The sequence below is a fragment of the Xenopus tropicalis genome, chromosome 2, assembly GCF_000004195.4.
Source record: "Xenopus tropicalis strain Nigerian chromosome 2, UCB_Xtro_10.0, whole genome shotgun sequence".
NCBI lineage: Eukaryota > Metazoa > Chordata > Amphibia > Anura > Pipidae > Xenopus > Xenopus tropicalis.
This window is the reverse complement of record NC_030678.2, coordinates 27,841,195-27,862,015: the sequence shown is the minus strand read 5'-3', so window position 1 is coordinate 27,862,015 and position 20,821 is coordinate 27,841,195. Positions and strand designations below refer to the sequence as shown.

Sequence of the window (20,821 nt, the reverse complement as noted above, 5' to 3'; positions counted from 1 at the left end):
TTACATAATAGGCACAACTTGGAGTGCCATTTACTGGCAGGCACAAAGTCATCAGACATGGGTGCAGGGGTGCTGTTACCACATGAGACAACCTTGCCTCAGGCAGTGGCCCCCCATAAGCAGCTCCTGATAAGTTTAGGAGCCAAAATTCAGATTTTTAAATCCAAAAGGCCGTCAAAGGGCAGCCAAGGGGCCCAGGAACACCCCTGATTGGTGCATAATTTGTGTCTGACAACAGTGGGTGCCACTAGGGTGCATGCTAAGGAAAACATGTTGCATTGTGGGCAAAAATGAACTTGGCATGTACTTTTTCTTTGGATGGCAGAATAAATCTTCCTCCTTAATAAAGATCTTTCTTAACTTACTTTCTTAACTAATTTTGAAATTTCACATGGGGCAAGCCATATTCTTCATTTCCCAAGGGTGCCATAACCATGCTATAATAAACTTCAGTTACACTTTACTGCTGAGCTACAAGTTGGAGTGATATCACCCCCCTCCCAGCAGCCGATCAGCAGAACAATGGGAAGGAAGCAAGATAGCAGCTCCCAGTAGGTTTCAGAATAGCACTCAATAGTAAGAAATCCAAGTCCGGCTTGGGACTCCTCCAGTTACATGGGCAAGAGAAACAATATATTACCAAAGCAGTTCCAATCACCCTCTCCCTTTCTCCCAGCAGCCAATCAGCAGACAGAGTCATTTTAAGTAGATGAATAAAGCAACAATGGTTACTTTAAACAACAAACTTCATTTATTTGCTTCAGGCATATGGGATCTGGTGGCATCAATATGCAGCTCCAATTTTAATAGTTAATCAAGCACAATTCACATTACTTCTTTAGCAGTAAATGATATGAGAACTTGGACTCACACTTGTGATCTGTCCCCTCAAAAGGTGGTGTCCTCTGTGCAACTGCCCAGCGTAGTCTGATTCATAGTGGCCCCTTGCTGCAGCAATCTCACTCACTGGGTCCCTCGGCTTCTCCACTCCAATCCCTATCCTGGTAGCTTTTTATACCCTCTGTTCTTCGTGTTGGTTATTTGAGCTGCTCATACTATCTCCTAGAGTGACTATCACAGAACTAATCTATTTCTAATTTCTCTAACTGGGCCTGCCATCTACTCAGGCCCAATCCTGTACCCATCTTCCCTTAAGGTGGGATTCAGCCGCAGGGTTGCCAGATTTATTTTTCCAAACCATCCAAAGTCAGTTCTAAAGTAGCCCAAAACTAGCCCAATATGCGCAATGAAAAAAAAATCTAAAAAATAAAAGTATAAATGGGAAAACTTGCCTTTTTAAAGCGTATAATCACTACCCATGCTCTGCGGCCCCTCTCCAGTTACTGGGATGGCTGATGTTTCCCTGCCCTCTGAGTCCAGTCCATGCAGGTTATAGTAGTTTTGCTGCTAGGAAGGAGCTTCTGTCTATAATTGCATGCTGAGTATTGTAGTTTTATATTAATCTTACCTGTGGGCTAAATGTAAGATACAAACTACATTACCCAGCATGCACTGGGATAGGCTTGTCAGAGGAATAAAACTTTGGCAAGTTTCCAAACTGCAAACCCACCAATGCTCCAAAAACTAGCCCAAATTTTTACCTTGACAGGTACCTTGGCCTGGGCTTTAAATTAGTAGCCCAATTTGGTGAAAACCCCGCCAACCTGGCAACCCTGGATTCAGCAAAATGACTGCAAGTGTGCGATCCCCATTATGCCATCTACTGGGCATTTTGGAAATTACAAGCAAATTTGCTTTTAACCTGGGAAAAGGAAATCGCGTCCCACACAGATTTCAGGGCCACCTCTAGTGTCTAAACTAAAGGGAACTGCCCCAACAACAAGCATTACTTTCTGGGGACCAATCCATTCTATCAGGAGAGGTTTCCCTTTCCTGCAGCCTAGTGTTAAATAGATCTCATTTTATATAGATATTGGCCAAGTGAATATGTTTATTCTACATGTGGCTGTTTATGATAAAGGCACCTGTGCATGCTGTGGGGCATTTGCTGTGGGGCATTGCATGGCATGGGACAAGGTAAACCTTCAATTGCGTCTCTGCTGTAACTACTGAATATACTTCTCTCTGTGTAAACTGGGGGTTGCAGCGATGTACAGGGCAGATATTGCCTGTGAACTCTTCCACGTTTGGGTCAGTAGCCCATTGGCCTGGGTATGGACTGAATAATGCTCTCCCACTAAATATGTGATTGGGCCAGCAATATATCCAGCGGAGCTTGTGTCCATATCTAATCCATCTGTACAGCCCCCATCCAATGACTGGCCCCGTGGTTGAATAATGATATCAGCCACATGAACAAAGTTTTCCTAGTTTGCAAGGGCAGCAACCCACTGTGTACGTCCCCACGTCCCTGGTGCACTGGGACTTTAATGGGAAACCAGGAAGCCGCTTCCTATGCTGATATTTTTATGTTTGAATATGAAAGGCATGACGTATCCCAGCCAGCAGATTGTATAGACATTGCATCAATGTGTGTTTTGGATTTGCACATTTGGACGGGTGCCATGCCTGATCTCACCGCCTATGTGGTTTTACAGAAATTCAGTCCAACCCTCAATTTTTGCAGAAAATGCTCATGTTTAGCTCCTTGACCTGACAGTTAATAGACATGGAACCCATCAAGAGCTTTAAGAAGGAAATGGAATGTGATACTTTACAGCATGCCACAAGTTATCACCCCAAGGCACGACTCATTAGAAACAGCCATTATTCACCATTTCACCCAGACTGAGGAACAACACAGAGAGGGAGGTGCTAGGAGATGTCCAGCATAGTTACATAGCGTTGAAAAAAGACCAAAGTCCATCAAGTTCAACCCTTCCAAGTAAACCCAGCACCCACACAAACCCATACTGACCTACTGTATCTATCCACTCACATACAGACCCATACTGACCTACTGTATCTATCCACTCACATACAGACCCATACTGACCTATCTATACACTCACATACAGACCCATACTGACCTATCTATCCACTCACATACAGACCCATACTGACCTATCTATCCACTCACATACAGACCCATACTGACCTATCTATCCACTCACATACAGACCCATACTGACCTATCTATCCACTCACATACAGACCCCATACTGAACCTATCTATCCACTCACATACAGACCCATACTGACCTATCTATACACTCCATACAGACCCATACTGACCTATCTATCCACTCACATACAGACCCATACTGACCTATCTATCCACTCACATACAGACCCATACTGACCTATCTATACACTCACATACAGACCCATACTGACCTATCTATACACTCACATACAGACCCATACTGACCTATCTATCCACTCACATACAGACCCATACTGACCTACTGTATCTATCCACTCACATACAGACCCATACTGACCCATCTATCCACTCACATACAGACCCATACTGACCTACTGTATCTATCCACTCACATACAGACCCATACTGACCTATCTATACACTCACATGCAGACCCATACTGACGTATCTAACCACTCACATACAGACCCACACTGACCTATCTATCCACTCACATACAGACCCACACTGACCTATCTATACACTCACATACAGACCCATACTGACCTATCTATACACTCACATACAGACCCATACTGACCTATCTATCACTCACATACAGACCCATACTGACCTATCTATCCACTCACATACAGACCCATACTGACCTATCTATACACTCACATACAGACCCATACTGACCTATCTATCCACTCACATACAGACCCATACTGACCTATCTATCCACTCACATACAGACCCATACTGACCTATCTATACACTCACATACAGACCCATACTGACCTATCTATACACTCACATACAGACCCCATACTGACCTATCTATCCACTCACATACAGACCCATACTGACCTATCTATCCACTCACATACAGACCCATACTGACCTATCTATCCACTCACATACAGACCCATACTGACCTATCTATACACTCACATACAGACCCATACTGACCTATCTATACACTCACATACAGACCCATACTGACCTATCTATCCACTCACATACAGACCCATACTGACCTATCTATACACTCACATACAGACCCATACTGACCTATCCACTCACATACAGACCCATACTGACCTATCTATACACTCACATACAGACCCCATACTGACCTATCTATCCACAAACATACAGACCCACACTGACCTATCTATCCACTCACATACAGACCCACACTGACCTATCTATACACTCACATACAGACCCACACTGACCTATCTATACACTCACATACAGACCCATACTGACCTATCTATACACTCACATACAGACCCACACTGACCTATCTATCCACTCACATACAGACCCATACTGACCTATCTATACACTCACATACAGACCCACACTGACCTATCTATCCACTCACATACAGACCCATACTGACCTATCTATACACTCACATACAGACCCATACTGACCTATCTATACACTCACATACAGACCCACACTGACCTATCTATCCACTCACATACAGACCCATACTGACCTATCTATCCACTCACATACAGACCCACACTGACCTATCTATACACTCACATACAGACCCACACTGACCTATCTATCCACTCACATACAGACCCATACTGACCTATCTATACACTCACATACAGACCCATACTGACCTATCTATCCACTCACATACAGACCCATACTGACCTATCTATCCACTCACATACAGACCCATACTGGGTTCCATTCCTATAATCTAAATAGGGGGCCTCTGGTGCGCTTATTAACTCATGGTTAGAGTGGGACGGAGCGGTTGAAGGGACAAGGGCTGCATAGACGCTCAGAACTGGAGCAAGAACTAGGGACAAGCCAAAGTGTTCAAGCTGTCTGAGGCTAAGTCTCACGTAAGGACGTGAGGTCAAGGAAAGGTTTAAATAGACTGATTGACTGACTAATAATGCTGTTAGGTTTTGTTGGGAGAGCAAGGTGAAACCCTGAGAATAAATGAGGATGAGAGTAAATCAAAGAGAACCTCCCTGCTGCTCTCCTGGCCTTAGGCTGATGCCACACGTGGGGTAGGGAATACGCTTGGGTGCAGGCACATGTCGCCGATATACGCATGAAAACGAGAGACTTTGCATTCTCACGCGTTTTCATGCGTATATCGGCTACATGTGCCTTCACCCGAGCGTATTCCGTTCATTCGGGTGCAGGCACAAGTAGCAGCCGTAGGGCTGAATTTTCGCCAAGCGTTTTTCCACTTGCCGAAAATATCAGCCCTACGCCTCGTGTGGCATCAGCCTTATGGTTAAGGAAAACAGCCAGAAATCTATAGATTCCTGACTTAAATCCCAGCTGATCCTACCACAGACAAAGGGTGAGGGATTATCATGAGTCTGCACTACCTTATATATATGTATACTGGACAAGGTGGTATAACATTTTGATGGATACTATGGTGTTTAATATTTGGCTGCCAAAAAAATAAAGAATGAATTTAAATTCTGTTAAGACCTTTTGAAATTTGAAGGATAGACACAACAATAAAGATTAAGTAGCAGTCTATAGATTTTAGCCATGACTCTATCATAAGGCATAAAGATTAAACAATACATGGGATAAGATAGCCAAGATAGGATAGGATAAAAGATGCATTCAAAAGTTATAGCAACACCAACTATTGCTAGAAAAGTGCATCCTCCACGAGCAGGCAGCCATTACACCTCCAGATATTGCAGAAATCAGACTCAGCATTCCTTCAGCAAAGTAACTGATGCACAATGGTGTCTGAGGGTTGCAGTTCTGTAGTTTATGGGGTTGTGTTTATCAAAGGGCAAACATGGAATTTACCACAAACTTTACAAAACTCCTTGTCTAATGAATTCACTTCACAAACTCCACAGCTTTATTCATGTGTCCCCACCACCGTACCAGGAACACTGATATCCCCAGGTGTTCTTGCTCCTTTACACTTCAACTCCATTAGGTCTGTGTTAAGGGGTTAATACCCTGGTATTAAGGAATAGGGTTGCAAGGAAAAAAACAAGCACCTGGAGAACCCCTACACTCAAGACCAAATGTGCAGAAAGCCATTAAGAGCAGTTAAAGATGAAGAGAGAACCCTTCGAAGCCCCATGGGAGGTTCTAGTTATGCAGAGACCCAGGCCTCCCTCTTGCAGCAGCTCTTTATGGCAGGGGTACATTGACTCTATTCCCTATTCCTCAACATCTGGTCTTTAGTGTAGGGGTTCTGAATTTCAAGAACATAAAAAACCCAGCCAGAAGGGTTGAAAAGAAGGCATTTATGTGCATATGTTTATTAGAAATGATTTGCAGCCTAATAGCACTCTCAGGCCATTTATGCACTCAGTGCCGACCCAAGAAACATGAGCTTTGTGCATAGTTTCTCATCTGAGCCGCCTCCTGGAAACGAAACGGGAAAGATAATGTAAGGAAAATATTCCACTCATGCACTTCCATTAATCATGCCATTTTCTACAGCTGTGTTTTGCTAAGGCATTTTGGCAGGCTCCACCAATTGCTTCAGTAACTGATTATACAAAAAACCCTCTTTGGCTTCTTATCTCAACAGTCATGTATTTTGGTTTTGTAAAATGGCTTTTCTGCCTTGGGCATGGCGACATGTATAGAAGTAAAAGTGACAGGCGTTGGAAATATAACTCGCGGTTGCTAATGCTACGGAAATGGTAACATTTAGGATTAGAAGCAGACTGGTTACTGGCAGCAATCGCAGTATTTTCCTACCAGTTTCATATACTGTGTTTTAAAAAGGTTTAAAAGTAAATGGTCAACCAATGGGATCCACTGAATCATGAGCTGATATTAATAAAGGCTTGAGGGGCTTAGCCCCCAAACCAACACCAATCAATGTCCTACAACAAGCAGGGCGGAGATACATATATTATTTATGAAGTTGGCACCGCATTTATCCTGCCATGTGTTCTGGGTTATTATACATGAATCTGCCACCATATTTATCCTGACATGCATTACAGGGGTATTATACATGGATCTGGTACTGCATTTAAATTGCCAAGGCTTGAGGAGCATTATACATGAAAGTGGCACTAAATGTATACTGCAAGGTATTCTGGGAGGTATTTTACATGAAATTGCCACTGCATGTATTCTGCCATGTGTTCTTGGGTATTTTATGTGGGACTGGCCCTGGGATATTATACAGGAATGTACAGAATATTAGCCCCAAACATAAAAATCTCTCCCTACCTATACACTGAATCCTTCATTATATGCGTCATCTTAAAAAGAGTCTCAGTTATGAAGTACTTTAAAGGATGAGAAAACCATTATAAAAAATATAAAATTGCTCAGGAGGCTTTTCTAAGTACTTTTGCAATTTTCATATATTGTTTATTTTTTTCAGTTTCAGAGATTTTCAGCGCCATCTGCTGGTCAGTTCCTGTAACTGTACAGTCGGAGAGATGCAGATTCAGAAAGAAAACAGAAAGGTGTCCTGATGTTGCTCTGCTCAGGAAAGAGATGGGTAACGGCACTGAGGCTTCTGGTATCTTTCCTGAACAGTACAGAACACTTGTCTGTTTTCCATCTGAAGGTATAGCTCTCTGACTGTACAGTTACAGGAACTGACCAGCAGGTGGTGCTTTTGTTACTTATTCTTTATGTCACATGACACTAACCCTGGTTTACATCAGGACAGGCACTTTTCCAAATCCATATTCTACAAAAAGTGTGGCACATTCTTACTGAAAAACGTTTCTGGCCCATCCCGGGTAGTCATTGGGCCATTTTTAAAGCTCCCCACAGGACTGAGTGGGGCTGAAGGAATACAATTTAGCCTGTAGCATTAGGGCCCATATCGGGCTTTGATACTACTTGAATGGTAGGGTTAAAAGGTTTTTTCCATATTCAGCTCCAGCTGCCCCTGAGGATACTATGCATGAGAATGGAATAATATATTTTTTGACCTGTGCTTAATACCCTAGGCCTATTACTTACTCTTTGCTGGCAGAGTACACACCAGGGCACAAGCCCAGCTATACATCTAGGTCAGTGATCCCCAACCAGTGGATCAGGGGCAACATGTTGCTCACCAACCCCTTGGATGTTGCTCCGGTGGCCTCAAAGTAGATGCCCATTTTTGAATTTCTTGAAGACTTTGACTTGAAGGCCTCCAAGTTTTGGAGGCTTTATGCAGTAATTGGGCTACCAAATAACCAATCACAGCCCTTATTGGCCACCTTGTAGGATTTTTTTTTCATGCCTGTGTTGCTTGCTAACATTTTTCTATTTAAATGTGGCTACAATTAAACAAAGGGTTGGGGACTCCTGCTTTAGGTGATGCATAAGACATAGTGGCTTTTACTAGCTGGGCATACTGTCTCCCAACTCCAGGGTGAGATGTTAAAAAGTCCAGCCATAATATAGCTAATCCGGTGCTGCTTGGCAGATATAACGTTGCCTCCTTCTGCCTGTTGGGCAATATTCAACCAAGATGGGTTCCTCACAAGCCTCCATCATGGCTTCCTTCTCCACTCCCCTACATCCCATGTGACCTCTACTTCTACTTCTTTCCTTCCTTACTAGAATTTTCCAAGGGGGGTTCCCAGCCCATTTTAACTTGCAATTATGTGGAAGAATTTTGACGCAATGCACTTTTATAACAGTGCGCACAATGGTCACCTACCAAGCTTCATCTGAAACATAGTGCACAGTACATTGCACCTACAGTATATAAGCATACATATTATTTATAGACCTAAATGATGACTTTTTCTAGAAAATTAGACATTTTATATATTTTTCTAACCCAAGTTTTCATTGTTTGGTTCTGACTCATGACCTGTCAAGAACCAAAGCACTGTATTTGTTTATTGCCTTCGTTATAATGGCATGCAAAGCTTATAATTACTGGATATACACAAAGCCAGTGCCCTTCTGACTGCACCCAGAGGACTTTTTTGGAATATATATCTTTCTTTTATAAAGAATTCAATCCAGATGGTCTTTATTAATGGACTTCCCATATAAATTAGTATAAAAGCTCCTGCTTTCCATCATAGTAATTCTTTGACCATTACTGGCTAGTACCAGCAAACACTGTTTCTGTAGAAGCAGCTCAGAGTAACCCTCCCAGAAGTCCCTGTGTTTGTATATTAGGGACCTATGAATTGCTAGCAATCTCTGTTTGTGTTGGGAATAAAAGCAGGGCAGGAAGCGGCCCCTTAGCAGCTATCTTATGAATGAGGAGCAAATAACAATTTGTTTGTCACAGAATTCCGAAGATCATGCAAAAATATTCTTGTCAGTTCTTCCCAATTAACTGTATACACTTTATACATACCTCGTTCAAGCATTACCTATAACGAGTTGTTTCGTATCCATATCCTGAATAGTGCCCATTTATTTTGTTTCAGGTAATGGCTCTTCCTGAAAGGTCTCCTCAGCAGCTTTTGGCACTTATTGCCATCCTTGCTGGGACATTGGGTCCTGCCTATGGAGGTGCCTACTATGGAGCAAAGCAGATGCCACCACAGGTTCCCCAGTATCAAGCTATGGGACAACAGATGCCTCACATGCCCCATGGAAAGGAAGGCCCACCTTTAGGACCCATGGGAAATGAAAAAGCGTACATGCCATATTATGGAAAGGACATCCCCATGATGCAAATGCATCCCATGGATCTGATGCCAAGGAAAAAAGGAAAAGGTAATGTAACACCGGGGAAATGTAATGACACTCGCAGCATTTGCTTGTTTGGGGCACTGTATGGGCATCTTTATTTATGCAGCCAATTACAACTCTGTTTCCAAAAAATGTTATTAATAAAATATAAACAAAAACAAAATGCAATTATCGGTGCAAATTAGTGAAATCCTATATTTAATTGCAAATAGCACAAAGACAGCATATCAAATGTTGAAACTGAGAAATGTTTTCTAAAAAGTATCTGCTCGCTTTGAATTTGATGTCAGCAACATGGTTTTTTTTTTTTTTGTTGGGACAAGGGCAAAAAAGTCTGGAAAAGTTGTGTAATGCTAAAATGAGCGGATCCCAGAGAGGCTGGGTCTCTCAGAAGTAAGGATGAAGGAGTAGGGTAAATATTCCAACAGTTTAACAATGCCGCTCCTTAAGGTGATATTGCAAAGATTTGGGGGGGTTTAGTCACCTAGAGTACTATTAGCCTACATGGTGTTGGACTGGGACCCCAGGGGCCCACCAGAAAACCTTAGACTATAGGCCCACTCTCCAAACTATTTTTCCTCCTTTCCTCACCCAACCTCTTTATTCTCCTAGTCTCTTTTATTTACATGCTAGCATCTATCCTTCTATTTCTCCTCTTTATTCCCATTCAGAAATAGGGAATGACCATGAAGCAGGACAAATGGTCAGGGGCAGGAGGGCCCACCGGGAGTTTTCCTGGTAACCTGGTGGCCAGTCTGAAACTGAGCCTATACGGCTTTACCCTCAAAGGACATGGCTGTATTGGCACACTCTCCTTGTTATACTAATAGCGCTACACATAAGGTTAACTTGGTTATTTCACTCTAAATTGCCACTGTGTCATTTTTTTTGTTTTGTTCTTGTTTTGATTACAATTAATAAAATGTAACCTTTAAAAAAAAAAAAAAAAAAAAAAGATGAACTGAGGCGAAGTGGAAAACTGTCCTTTGGTCTGGCAAAATTTCAACTTTTTTTGAAAATCATGGACGGTGCCTCCTTCAGTCTAAAGAAGAGAAGGGCCATGCAGCTTATTTTCAGCGGAAGTTCCAAGGCCAGCATGCGTGCGGGTATGGGGGGCATTAGTGCACAAGGAGGGGCAGCTGGCACGTCTGGGAAGGCACCATTAATGCTGAATGATTTATACAGGTTTTGGAGTAACATATGTGCCATCCACACAATGAGTTTTTCAGGGAAGGCCTTGGTTATTTCAGCAAGATAATGCCCAGTCTCATTCTGCTAAACTGCCCCCTGCCTGCAGCCCAGACCTGTCAGTGAAAACATCTGATGAAGAAATGGAAAAATATAACAAAAGGAGACCCAAACTGTTGAGCAGTTAAATTCTGATATCAGGCAAGAATGGGGAAACATTTCACTTTTAGAACTACAGCAATTGGTCTTCTCAGTTCCTAAACGGTGACAGAGAGTTGTTAGAAGAAGCTGAGGTGCAACCTAATGGGGAACGTGCCCCTTGCCCAACTCTTCTGCTGGCATCAAATTCAAAAGGGGCAGAATTTTTTTTAGAAAAGTTATTTCCCGGTTTCAAATTTTTTGAAAACAGGTTTGTACATGCTGTGAAACTCTACCTTCTGATTGGTTGCAATGGGTTACTAGCCCTAGTAAACTTCTGAGATTTCACTACAGTACTACTTTTTTTTATAATGATAAATTCTAATATATCACATTTGATTGGCTAATGTAAGACGTTTTTCTTTGTCTGTTCTTCTTGAATGGCAGTCGATTTATTCATTGTTTTCTAGGTGCTTCCCTTAAAGGAGAACTAAACCCCAAAAAATAATATGGGATAGAAATGCCATGTTTTATATACTGAACGTACTGCACAAGCTGCACAAGTTGTAACAGGAGCTCCCCATCTTGGATTCTGTTAGTGACACTGCACATTGGGCTCCGTGCAGCAGTTGAGAAGCAAAGCAAATGATCTAGCTCTATATTGTGCCATTTCTATTCTATATATACAGTATATTGTGCCATTTCTATTCTATATATACAGTATAGTGTGACATTTCTATTCTATATATACAGTATAGTGTGACATTTCTATTCTATATATACAGTATATTGTGCCATTTCTATTCTATATATACAGTATATTGTGCCATTTCTATTCTATATATACAGTATAGTGTGACATTTCTATTCTATATATACAGTATAGTGTGACATTTCTATTCTATATATACAGTATAGTGTGACATTTATATTCTATATATACAGTATAGTGTGCCATTTCTATTCTATATATACAGTATAGTGTGACATTTCTATTCTATATATACAGTATATTGTGCCATTTCTATTCTATATATACAGTATATTGTGCCATTTCTATTCTATATATACAGTATATTGTGACACATTTATATTCTATATATACAGTATAGTGTGCCATTTCTATTCTATATATACAGTATATTGTGCCATTTCTATTCTATATATACAGTATATTGTGACACATTTATATTCTATATATACAGTATATTGTGCCATTTCTATTCTATATATACAGTATATTGTGCCATTTCTATTCTATATATACAGTATATTGTGACACATTTCTATTCTATATATACAGTATATTGTGCCATTTCTATTCTATATATACAGTATATTGTGCCATTTCTATTCTATATATACAGTATAGTGTGCCATTTCTATTCTATATATACAGTATAGTGTGCCATTTCTATTCTATATATACAGTATAGTGTGCCATTTCTATTCTATATATACAGTATAGTGTGAGTTGGTCCCTAAGCTCAGTAAGTGACAGCAGCACAGAGCATGTGCAGGGAATCAGCGGAAAAGAAGATGGGGGGCTACTGGGGCATCTTTGGGGCACAGATCTTCCCTGCTAAAGGCCTGTGGTTGCCTTGGGCCGGTACAGAAGCTCTAAACATAATGTATACCATTTCTACCCTACTTCATTAGTTAAGCTTTAGGGCTCCTTTAAGTTTAACTTTAACACTTTACCTGCCAAGAACATAGATCCAGTAATCAAACATTTACAGATTTGTTGCATTCTTAAATGAAAGAAACTTATCCATGAGCCTGTATAGAAAGATAGAAGTAAAAAAATACCTCTGCTAATAATCTAAAGTTTATGTTATTGCCATTAATTAATCAGCAGCAGAGATATCCCTATTAGATTCAGAACAGAGAGAGGAAATCTAACCCTGGATTGGAATGTGAGAGTGTTGGTGTCAAATGGTACAAGGTGCACAGGCGTTATCTGCCCACTGGGTGGCGACATGGATCCCCAACTGGTTTATTGGCCTTAAGGTTTGCCCTGACCCTAAAAACTACATTGAATTTTAAGTTGTGTAGCACCAGAATAAGGAATATGATTTTTTAACCAGTTTATTAATGCTTCTTAGCAGCGTGTTTAGTGAATATACACAGTGCAGATCCGTGCCCAATGTTATCCTTCTAGCAAATAACAAACCCTACAATGAAATTCTGATATTTTTGATCATTTCAAAGCACTGAAACTCAACATTTGTCTATTAATGTGTCATTGGTTTATGTTAGAAACAATCAAAAGGTGAAATATTGTGGTATGAAGTCCTATACTTTGGGAACTCTCCTTTTATAAAGGGGAGGAACAATTGCCTTAAAGGGGAAGGAAAGTCATTTAGGCATTTTACTGCCAATAGATTTGCCACATTAGTGCCACCTAGAACGCTATATTTATTCAGCAGAAAGCTTTATTACATAACAGCCCTAGAAGCTTTCTCTGTTTGTTTAAGATTGCAGCTGCCATTTTATCTTGGTCTCAGTAGCTTCCTGCTGCAGCTCTAGATCACACATTCTGATGGGAGGGGGAGTGAATTCTTATGGGAGGGGGAGCAGGCGAAGGGAGAGAGGAGAGAACTGCGCAGACTTCGCCGCAGGAATGAAGGATTTTTCTGAGAGAGGGAGTCAGCTACCAAAGAACATGTAAGACTAATACACTGCAGCGTTTCTGTGAGTGCTTATGGCTGTATTCACATAGACCTTTCTGATAAAGCTCAATTAGTTTTTACCTTTCCTTCTCCTTTAACAAGGACACAGTTGCCCTATAATTGGCCTCTATCAGTAGTCAAACAATATTTAGGTTGGGAATCTGAAGGTCAGCTGTGGAAACACTAAATACTAAGCGCGTGCCAAGGAAGTTGGAAATAAAGTGATACAATTCATACAAGGATACAAAACAATATCCACGAGTTCGGGTCTCCCAGTGGAAAAATCTAGAAAACCCAGAAAAATGTTCCTTCAATCCTGTCTGTGCAAGAAAGCAGGAAACTCATGGGAGAAGCCATAGCGGCCAACAATCCCGTTCATGAAGCTACAGAGCTCAGTAACTGGGGCCGACAAATAAAGGTGCCCAGGCGGCTACACCAAGTGCTCTGCCCTGTATGGGGGGGGGCACAAACCCATCATACCCACAGGGACGTGTGGGGACAGCCTTATGCTGAGTGGCTGATGTTATCAGTGGGGGATGGGCATCTGGTTTAAATTGAAGGAAGAATGGATTGTACAGTATGAAGGCAAAGCAAGAGAACCTGCCTTAGTGTGATCAGTAGGACAACAACCCCAAACACAAGGGCCAACATAATACTGACGGGGGGGCTGTCACTACCATGGCCCTGTAAGCCTGATCTTCATCCGTTAAGGAATCAGGGCAGTATTTACCTATCAGCTAATCTGACCCTGAACAACATGGAGCAAGTCTGCCTGGAATGGGCCACAAACAAAATCATTTCTTTCTTTCAAGTGTAAAAAGATGTCAAACTGAACAACTATTTTTGGTTTCAGTGTTTTGAAATAGAAACATGTGAGAAAATAGAATTTCCGTGTACAGCGTGTTATTAGGTACTCCCTATATCATCCAATACTTCTGCACTTGGCAGTGAGCTACGTACCAGCTGCCCCAGTGTCTCGGCTTTGTGTGTCTCATAACAAGTCTTGGGGAGCATTAAAAGGGCACCTTGACACGCAGATTATGGGTGTCTCTTATATGTATGGCGCTACACCCCAAAAATACAACAATTAGTACAAGGATCATTATACTCGCTGGCAGCAAAATCATTGCCTATAAACGTAATGTCCCGGGGGCTCAACTGAATCCTGATAAAAGCAAGAACTGACTGATTGCAAGGGATTTTATTTTTGCCCAAAGGTCTTTAAACTTAGATATCCTGTGGCGAGTATGAGTGCCTCAAGGGTTCAGAAACGGAAACTTCATAAAATAAAATAGAATTATTCACATGAATGCTTGGAACTTAAATTTGTAATTACTACTCAGATCTATCAGTTGCCTTCACCTTAGGCGGTACCTGTATTTGCTGGGACTGGCAAGTAAATAATAGATTTTTTTGGCACCAACACCTTACGCACCTTGGTTACCATTAAATGCCAGTACTAGTTACTATTAATAGTATTAAATGCCAGTACTAGTTACTATTAATAGTATTAAATGCCAGTACTAGTTACTATTAATAGTATTAAATGCCAGTACTAGTTACTATTAATAGTATTAAATGCCAGTACTAGTTACTATTAATAGTATTAAATGCCAGTACTAGTTACTATTAATAGTATTAAATGCCAGTACTAGTTACTATTAATAGTATTACAGCAAAAAAGGAAGTCATTAAAAAAAATTTGACTTAGTGAAAAATGCTATTTCTGTATCTCAGAGCTTTCTGGATTAGGGCTTTTCAGATAATAGATAAGATTAGGTGCTAAGAATAATGCTTAGTAACTTTTTGTTTTTATTTTACCAGATTACCAAATGCCTGCTCAGCGTGGGGAACCAGGTCCTTCAGGAGAACCAGGGATAAGAGGACCACCTGGGCCCCCAGGGGTACCAGGGCAAGGCCTACCAGGGCCAAAAGGACACCAAGGACCACCAGGCCTACCTGGAAATCCAGGTATCGGCAAACCGGGAATGCCAGGAATGCCTGGAAAACCAGGCGCTATTGGGATGCCAGGCCCAAAGGGTGATCTTGGACCAAAGGGAGAGTTAGGACACATTGGATTGCCAGGGCTACCAGGACCAGCTGGGCCACCAGGTCGGCCTGGTATTGGAAAGCCAGGTGAGCAGGGCTTGCCAGGATATACAGGACCAAAAGGTGAACCAGGATTAAAAGGGCCACCAGGGTTTCCTGGAGTGATGGGTCCAAAGGGAGAAAGGGGTGCCGGTGTTCCAGGACTTCCTGGACTTAAAGGTCCTCCTGGGCCACAGGGGGCTCCAGGTCCAGCTGGTCTTCCTGGCATTGGAAAACCTGGTATGGGTGGTTTTCCAGGACCAAAAGGGCCACCGGGTCATCCCGGGTTAAAAGGAGAACCAGGACCAACAGGTCTAATGGGACCACCAGGCCTACAAGGACCACCCGGTGTTCCAGGTGTTGGTAAACCAGGTCCAAATGGATTTCCAGGTGAAATTGGTTTACCAGGTGGTAAAGGTGACCAAGGATTACCAGGTTTACCAGGAGCACCTGGTCTGCCAGGAATAGGTAAACCAGGTCTCACTGGCCCTAAAGGTGAACGTGGATTTGGAGGTGCACCTGGCCCAATAGGACCTATAGGACCTATAGGTGATAAAGGTGAACCTGGTGTAGGAGGGATACAAGGCGAGCCTGGCCCCGCAGGTCCACCTGGACCAGTAGGACCTCATGGTGTGCCTGGATTTCCGGGACCAATTGGAGAGCCTGGCAAGGAGGGCCCTGAAGGACCACTAGGACCTAAAGGCGAACCAGGATTACAGGGAGTTCCAGGTACTCAAGGTTTTCCTGGTGAAGTAGGGCCCCCAGGTCTCAGAGGATTGCCAGGACCAACAGGGCCAAAAGGAGAAGCAGGGCACAAGGGATTAATTGGTCCACCAGGGGCACCTGGTCTGCCAGGACCCAAAGGAGAATCTGGGATGCCTGGTGAACTAGGATTACAAGGTGCTCCTGGAATACCTGGCCTTACAGGATCAAGTGGACCAATAGGTCCTCCTGGGCTCCCAGGACCAAAGGGAGAACAAGGTTTGATAGGTGCACCTGGTCTACCAGGTGTTGGCATAACTGGTCCAGTAGGACCTCAAGGCCCATTGGGACCACCTGGAACAGCAGGTCCATCAGGACCACCTGGTTTGCCAGGACCTCCAGGACCACCAGGTGAACCTGGCCGCCCTGCTGAAATTGCACCTACACCACCAGGTATGGGACAGTATTTGCCAAATATGGGAGCCATTGATGGAGTAAAAACTCCTCATGAATATGCAGGAAAAAAAGGAAAAAATGGAGGAAACATTCATGAAATGCCAGCATTCACTGCTGAACTGACCACTCCCTTCCCTTTAGTGGGAGAACCAATCAAGTTTGAGAAGTTGTTATACAACGGCAGAAATGGATACAATCCGCTCACTGGCACCTTCACTTGTGAAATTCCAGGGATTTATTACTTTTCTTACCATGTCCATTGTAAAGGTGCCAATGTTTGGGTGGCATTGTTCAAGAATAATGAGCCAGTAATGTACACGTATGATGAGTACAAAAAGGGGTATCTCGACCAAGCCTCAGGGAGTGCAGTCCTCCCTCTCATGTACGGAGATCAAGTCTATATTCAGATGCCTTCAGATCAAGCAGCTGGACTGTATGCTGGTCAGTACGTTCACTCATCATTCTCTGGATATTTATTGTATCCCATGTGAGCAACAATAACCCTCACTCACACACCAAAGAATTTAAAAAGTTAATTTTGCTTCTAAATTTTATATAACTTTCAACTGCCTTAAACCCTGTGCTACCAGTACTATACCAGTACCAGGACCTTCTCTTAGCACAGTCACATCCTTTGGTTGTATGCACAGTATGTACAAATGGAGAGAATTATTATTTACATTATATTAAGATCTCGCCCGGCCTGATGCCGTTAATGTGGCACGTGGTAGAAATGATTGTATTTGTACTGAGCTCATTCATTCAGAAATCTACATTGAAACAAGGTGGAAAACAAAAACTACAGAACCGGCAAAAACAAACCCAAAGATGCAAAGATCTTCTCTAAAGCTGTAACAATTACCTTTAATAGACGGTGCTCTACTACCATTCGGAAACACTTGACCAGATTGTACAACGCTTTGGATTATATACAATAATCTCATTTATTGAGGGCGTTTGGTATGGGCGGATGATTCACTAACCCTTAACCTCTAAAGATTATTGATATTCACCCAATTATATCACCTTTCCACCCGGTTTCAAATGAATGGAGGAAATATGTTATTGCGCCTGAAAAATGGCAAGGGTAGTTAATTTTGTATCCACAAAACTTTCCATCTTTGTTTAGATGTTAGTGGACTCTGTCTATGGTCTGCAATGTATTGATAAGGCATTCTTCATAGACAACGCCTGTTAATGACTACTAGTGGTGTGGTTCTTTGGTTATCTATGGAGAATGCCAATGGCAATTCCTTCAGCATTGTGCAAAACCTCCCACAAAGTTAAAAAGGAAATGTTCTCCGCACAAATGTATCTATGCCATCATACTTTGATCAACCACTTCCTATTTAGCAAACGATCCCATCAATGAAACATATTTCTCATTCTTCATTTAAAATTAGCAAATTCCAATATTTCACTGGAGATGATTCAGGTTAACAAATCCATGCATATATATATATATATATATATATATATATATATATATATATATATATATATATATATATATATATATATATATATATATATATATATATATATATATATATATATATATATATATATATATAGTAAATTGATGGCGGCCAACTACAAGAACAATGCACTCAATTTCTAATCTGATGATTTTACTATGCATTCTATTCTAGTTGCAAGAAACTGAAATAAATGGATTTGATATAAGCATAAGATGAATTGATTTGATGAGAATATTTCTGGGGCATTTCAAGTATCAGCATTCGATATAGAAACAATCTCACCAAAGATTTGGATTGTACCAAAATATATAATTCATATGAGGGTTTATTTGAGGAGGCCAGTAGAGCCTAGATGGTGTATGAGTGAGTACAGGCAAATCCTTCCGCTCATAAACCAGCTCTAAGCATGGTCAGTAATGCTGCTAGTATGATGAGCTCCCCATCTTTAGGTGACACCATTGGCCCTATACAGAGTACACATTTCCGCTTGGGCATGCTCGGTACCCTCACAAAGTAGAACAGGGTGAAATGAACAACACACACAAGTAGTTGCATGTCAAGACTAAGGAAGATGGAGTAAAGACTTGACTAAAATAATCTAGAGCTACTGTACTAGATGAAGCAGCCTGGGGTTTATACAACCTTTAAAAAAGGAATGAAGTTGGGAAAATAAAATCTAGAACCAGGATAGGCAACTTTTAGTGCTTTACCATTAATTCCTACCGCCAAATTGCCATAGAAGGAGAGTTTGTGAAGATGTTGGCCGTTGGTGGGCTGGCAAGTTCCTGATCTGGATCCTCTTCTTTTGTATTTGGCTCAATCATAAACATTAACTGGAGATCCCGATCGTACAATATACTACTCATACTGCATACGCTCTATTTAGATTTGTAGAATAAATATCATTGGATAGAGATCTGACATAAAATTGCTGCTAATAAAACTTTCACTAACTTCCTACAGACTGTATTATTAAAGGCAACTAGGCTTCCCCAACCTTCAGTATGCGCAACAGAAATACCCAACGAGTTGCACTGGACTTGGGTTTAGTACGTACCTATAAAACTATAGCTTAGATAAAATGCACTAGAATATACGCAGAACATACGTGCCAATTACAGAAAAGTATAATAAAAGCATTTGTCACACGGGACACAAGTATAATATATATATATATATATAATGGCGGCTTTATGGGCGGTTCATATATATTATAGTTGCGGAGGGTTTATAAGGAGGCTTTTTCTTCTTCATTGTGCAACTGATATAAGACACGATGGTGCTACTTCCACACACGTAAAGCCACACCGGCTCCATCTGAATCTCTTATTATAATTTATTTTCTTAGAAAAAATGAAATTGCGTGAATTCTGACAGGCCGTGCCAACGTTTCTAAATAAATGCACAAAAGCAGACGACAGATATTCAATGCTGTGTTTTAAAAATGGTGCTAAACGTTTGATTTATGTTTTATTTAAATATTATTTTTAAAAGATTTTTTTTCCCCCAAAAAATGATGTGATTAGTGATCAGAGGCCAGAAATTGTATTGTTATATAGAAAAAACAAGAAAAGAGAAAAGTTATATCCCTTTTATGGAACAAAAAAACTGAAACTAAAAGCAAAAAATGAATGTAATTTGGTTCATTAAATGGAAAGAACACGGAGATAATTGTCCACGAATGTAGCAAAGTCTCATAGATTACGGGGAACTCTGAATGTTCATCCGAACACTGGCAATTCCAGATTGTTTTCCAGAGGGAAAAAAATGAAAATGTTATAGGACACCAAATGCTTTTTGTATTTAAAAATTTTGTATGGATTTGGAGAAGTATCTTATTAAATTTTTAATTTTACTTCTTGTGAAATGACTTTTATTTTGTTGTGTTTTATGTGAAGTCTCTGTTACCCTTTATATGGTTCCTTCTCGCTGTAACCAGGCCTTTCCCTAGACTGGTAGGGGGGCATGGATACAGGCAAAATACATATGAACCATCATCATTTTATAAAACTGGGAAAATGTAAAATCAGGGAACTGTATTATGAGTTATATATTGGACGGACAACCAAAAAAACAATGTAAAATTCAGGAATAGTTAAAATGAGAGGCTGTAAAAGGCTAATGTCAGACGAGGCATCTGGCGATATTTTCGGCAAGCAGAGAAGCACTTGTCGAAAATACCGCCATATGCCTCCTATCTGTGCCTGCACTGGAATGAATAGAATATACTCGGGCACAGGCACATGTAGCCAAAATATGGATAAAAATCCAAGACTTTACATTCTCTTGCGTTTTTATGCAGATATCGGCTACATGTTCCTGCACCCAAGTTTATTTTATTCATTCCAGTGCAGGCACAGATAGGAGGCGTATCGCAGTATTTTCGG

General features: G+C 41.2%; 1 protein-coding gene across 3 annotated transcripts in view; it reads left to right on the top strand.

Annotated features, from left to right (window-relative positions):
- The window catches only part of col8a1 (collagen, type VIII, alpha 1), a 101,349-nt gene extending 82,926 nt beyond the window's left edge, over positions 1–18,423 (top strand). For all 3 annotated transcript variants that reach the window (XM_031896619.1, XM_031896618.1, XM_002940988.5), the window contains 2 exons: positions 9,442–9,733; positions 15,532–18,423. In XM_031896619.1, coding sequence (XP_031752479.1) covers positions 9,445–9,733; positions 15,532–17,444 — 2,202 coding nt within the window. In that variant the 5' untranslated portion in view covers positions 9,442–9,444 and the 3' untranslated portion in view covers positions 17,445–18,423. The remainder of the gene's footprint in view (positions 1–9,441; positions 9,734–15,531) is intronic.
- Positions 18,424–20,821: the final 2,398 nt, after the last annotated feature.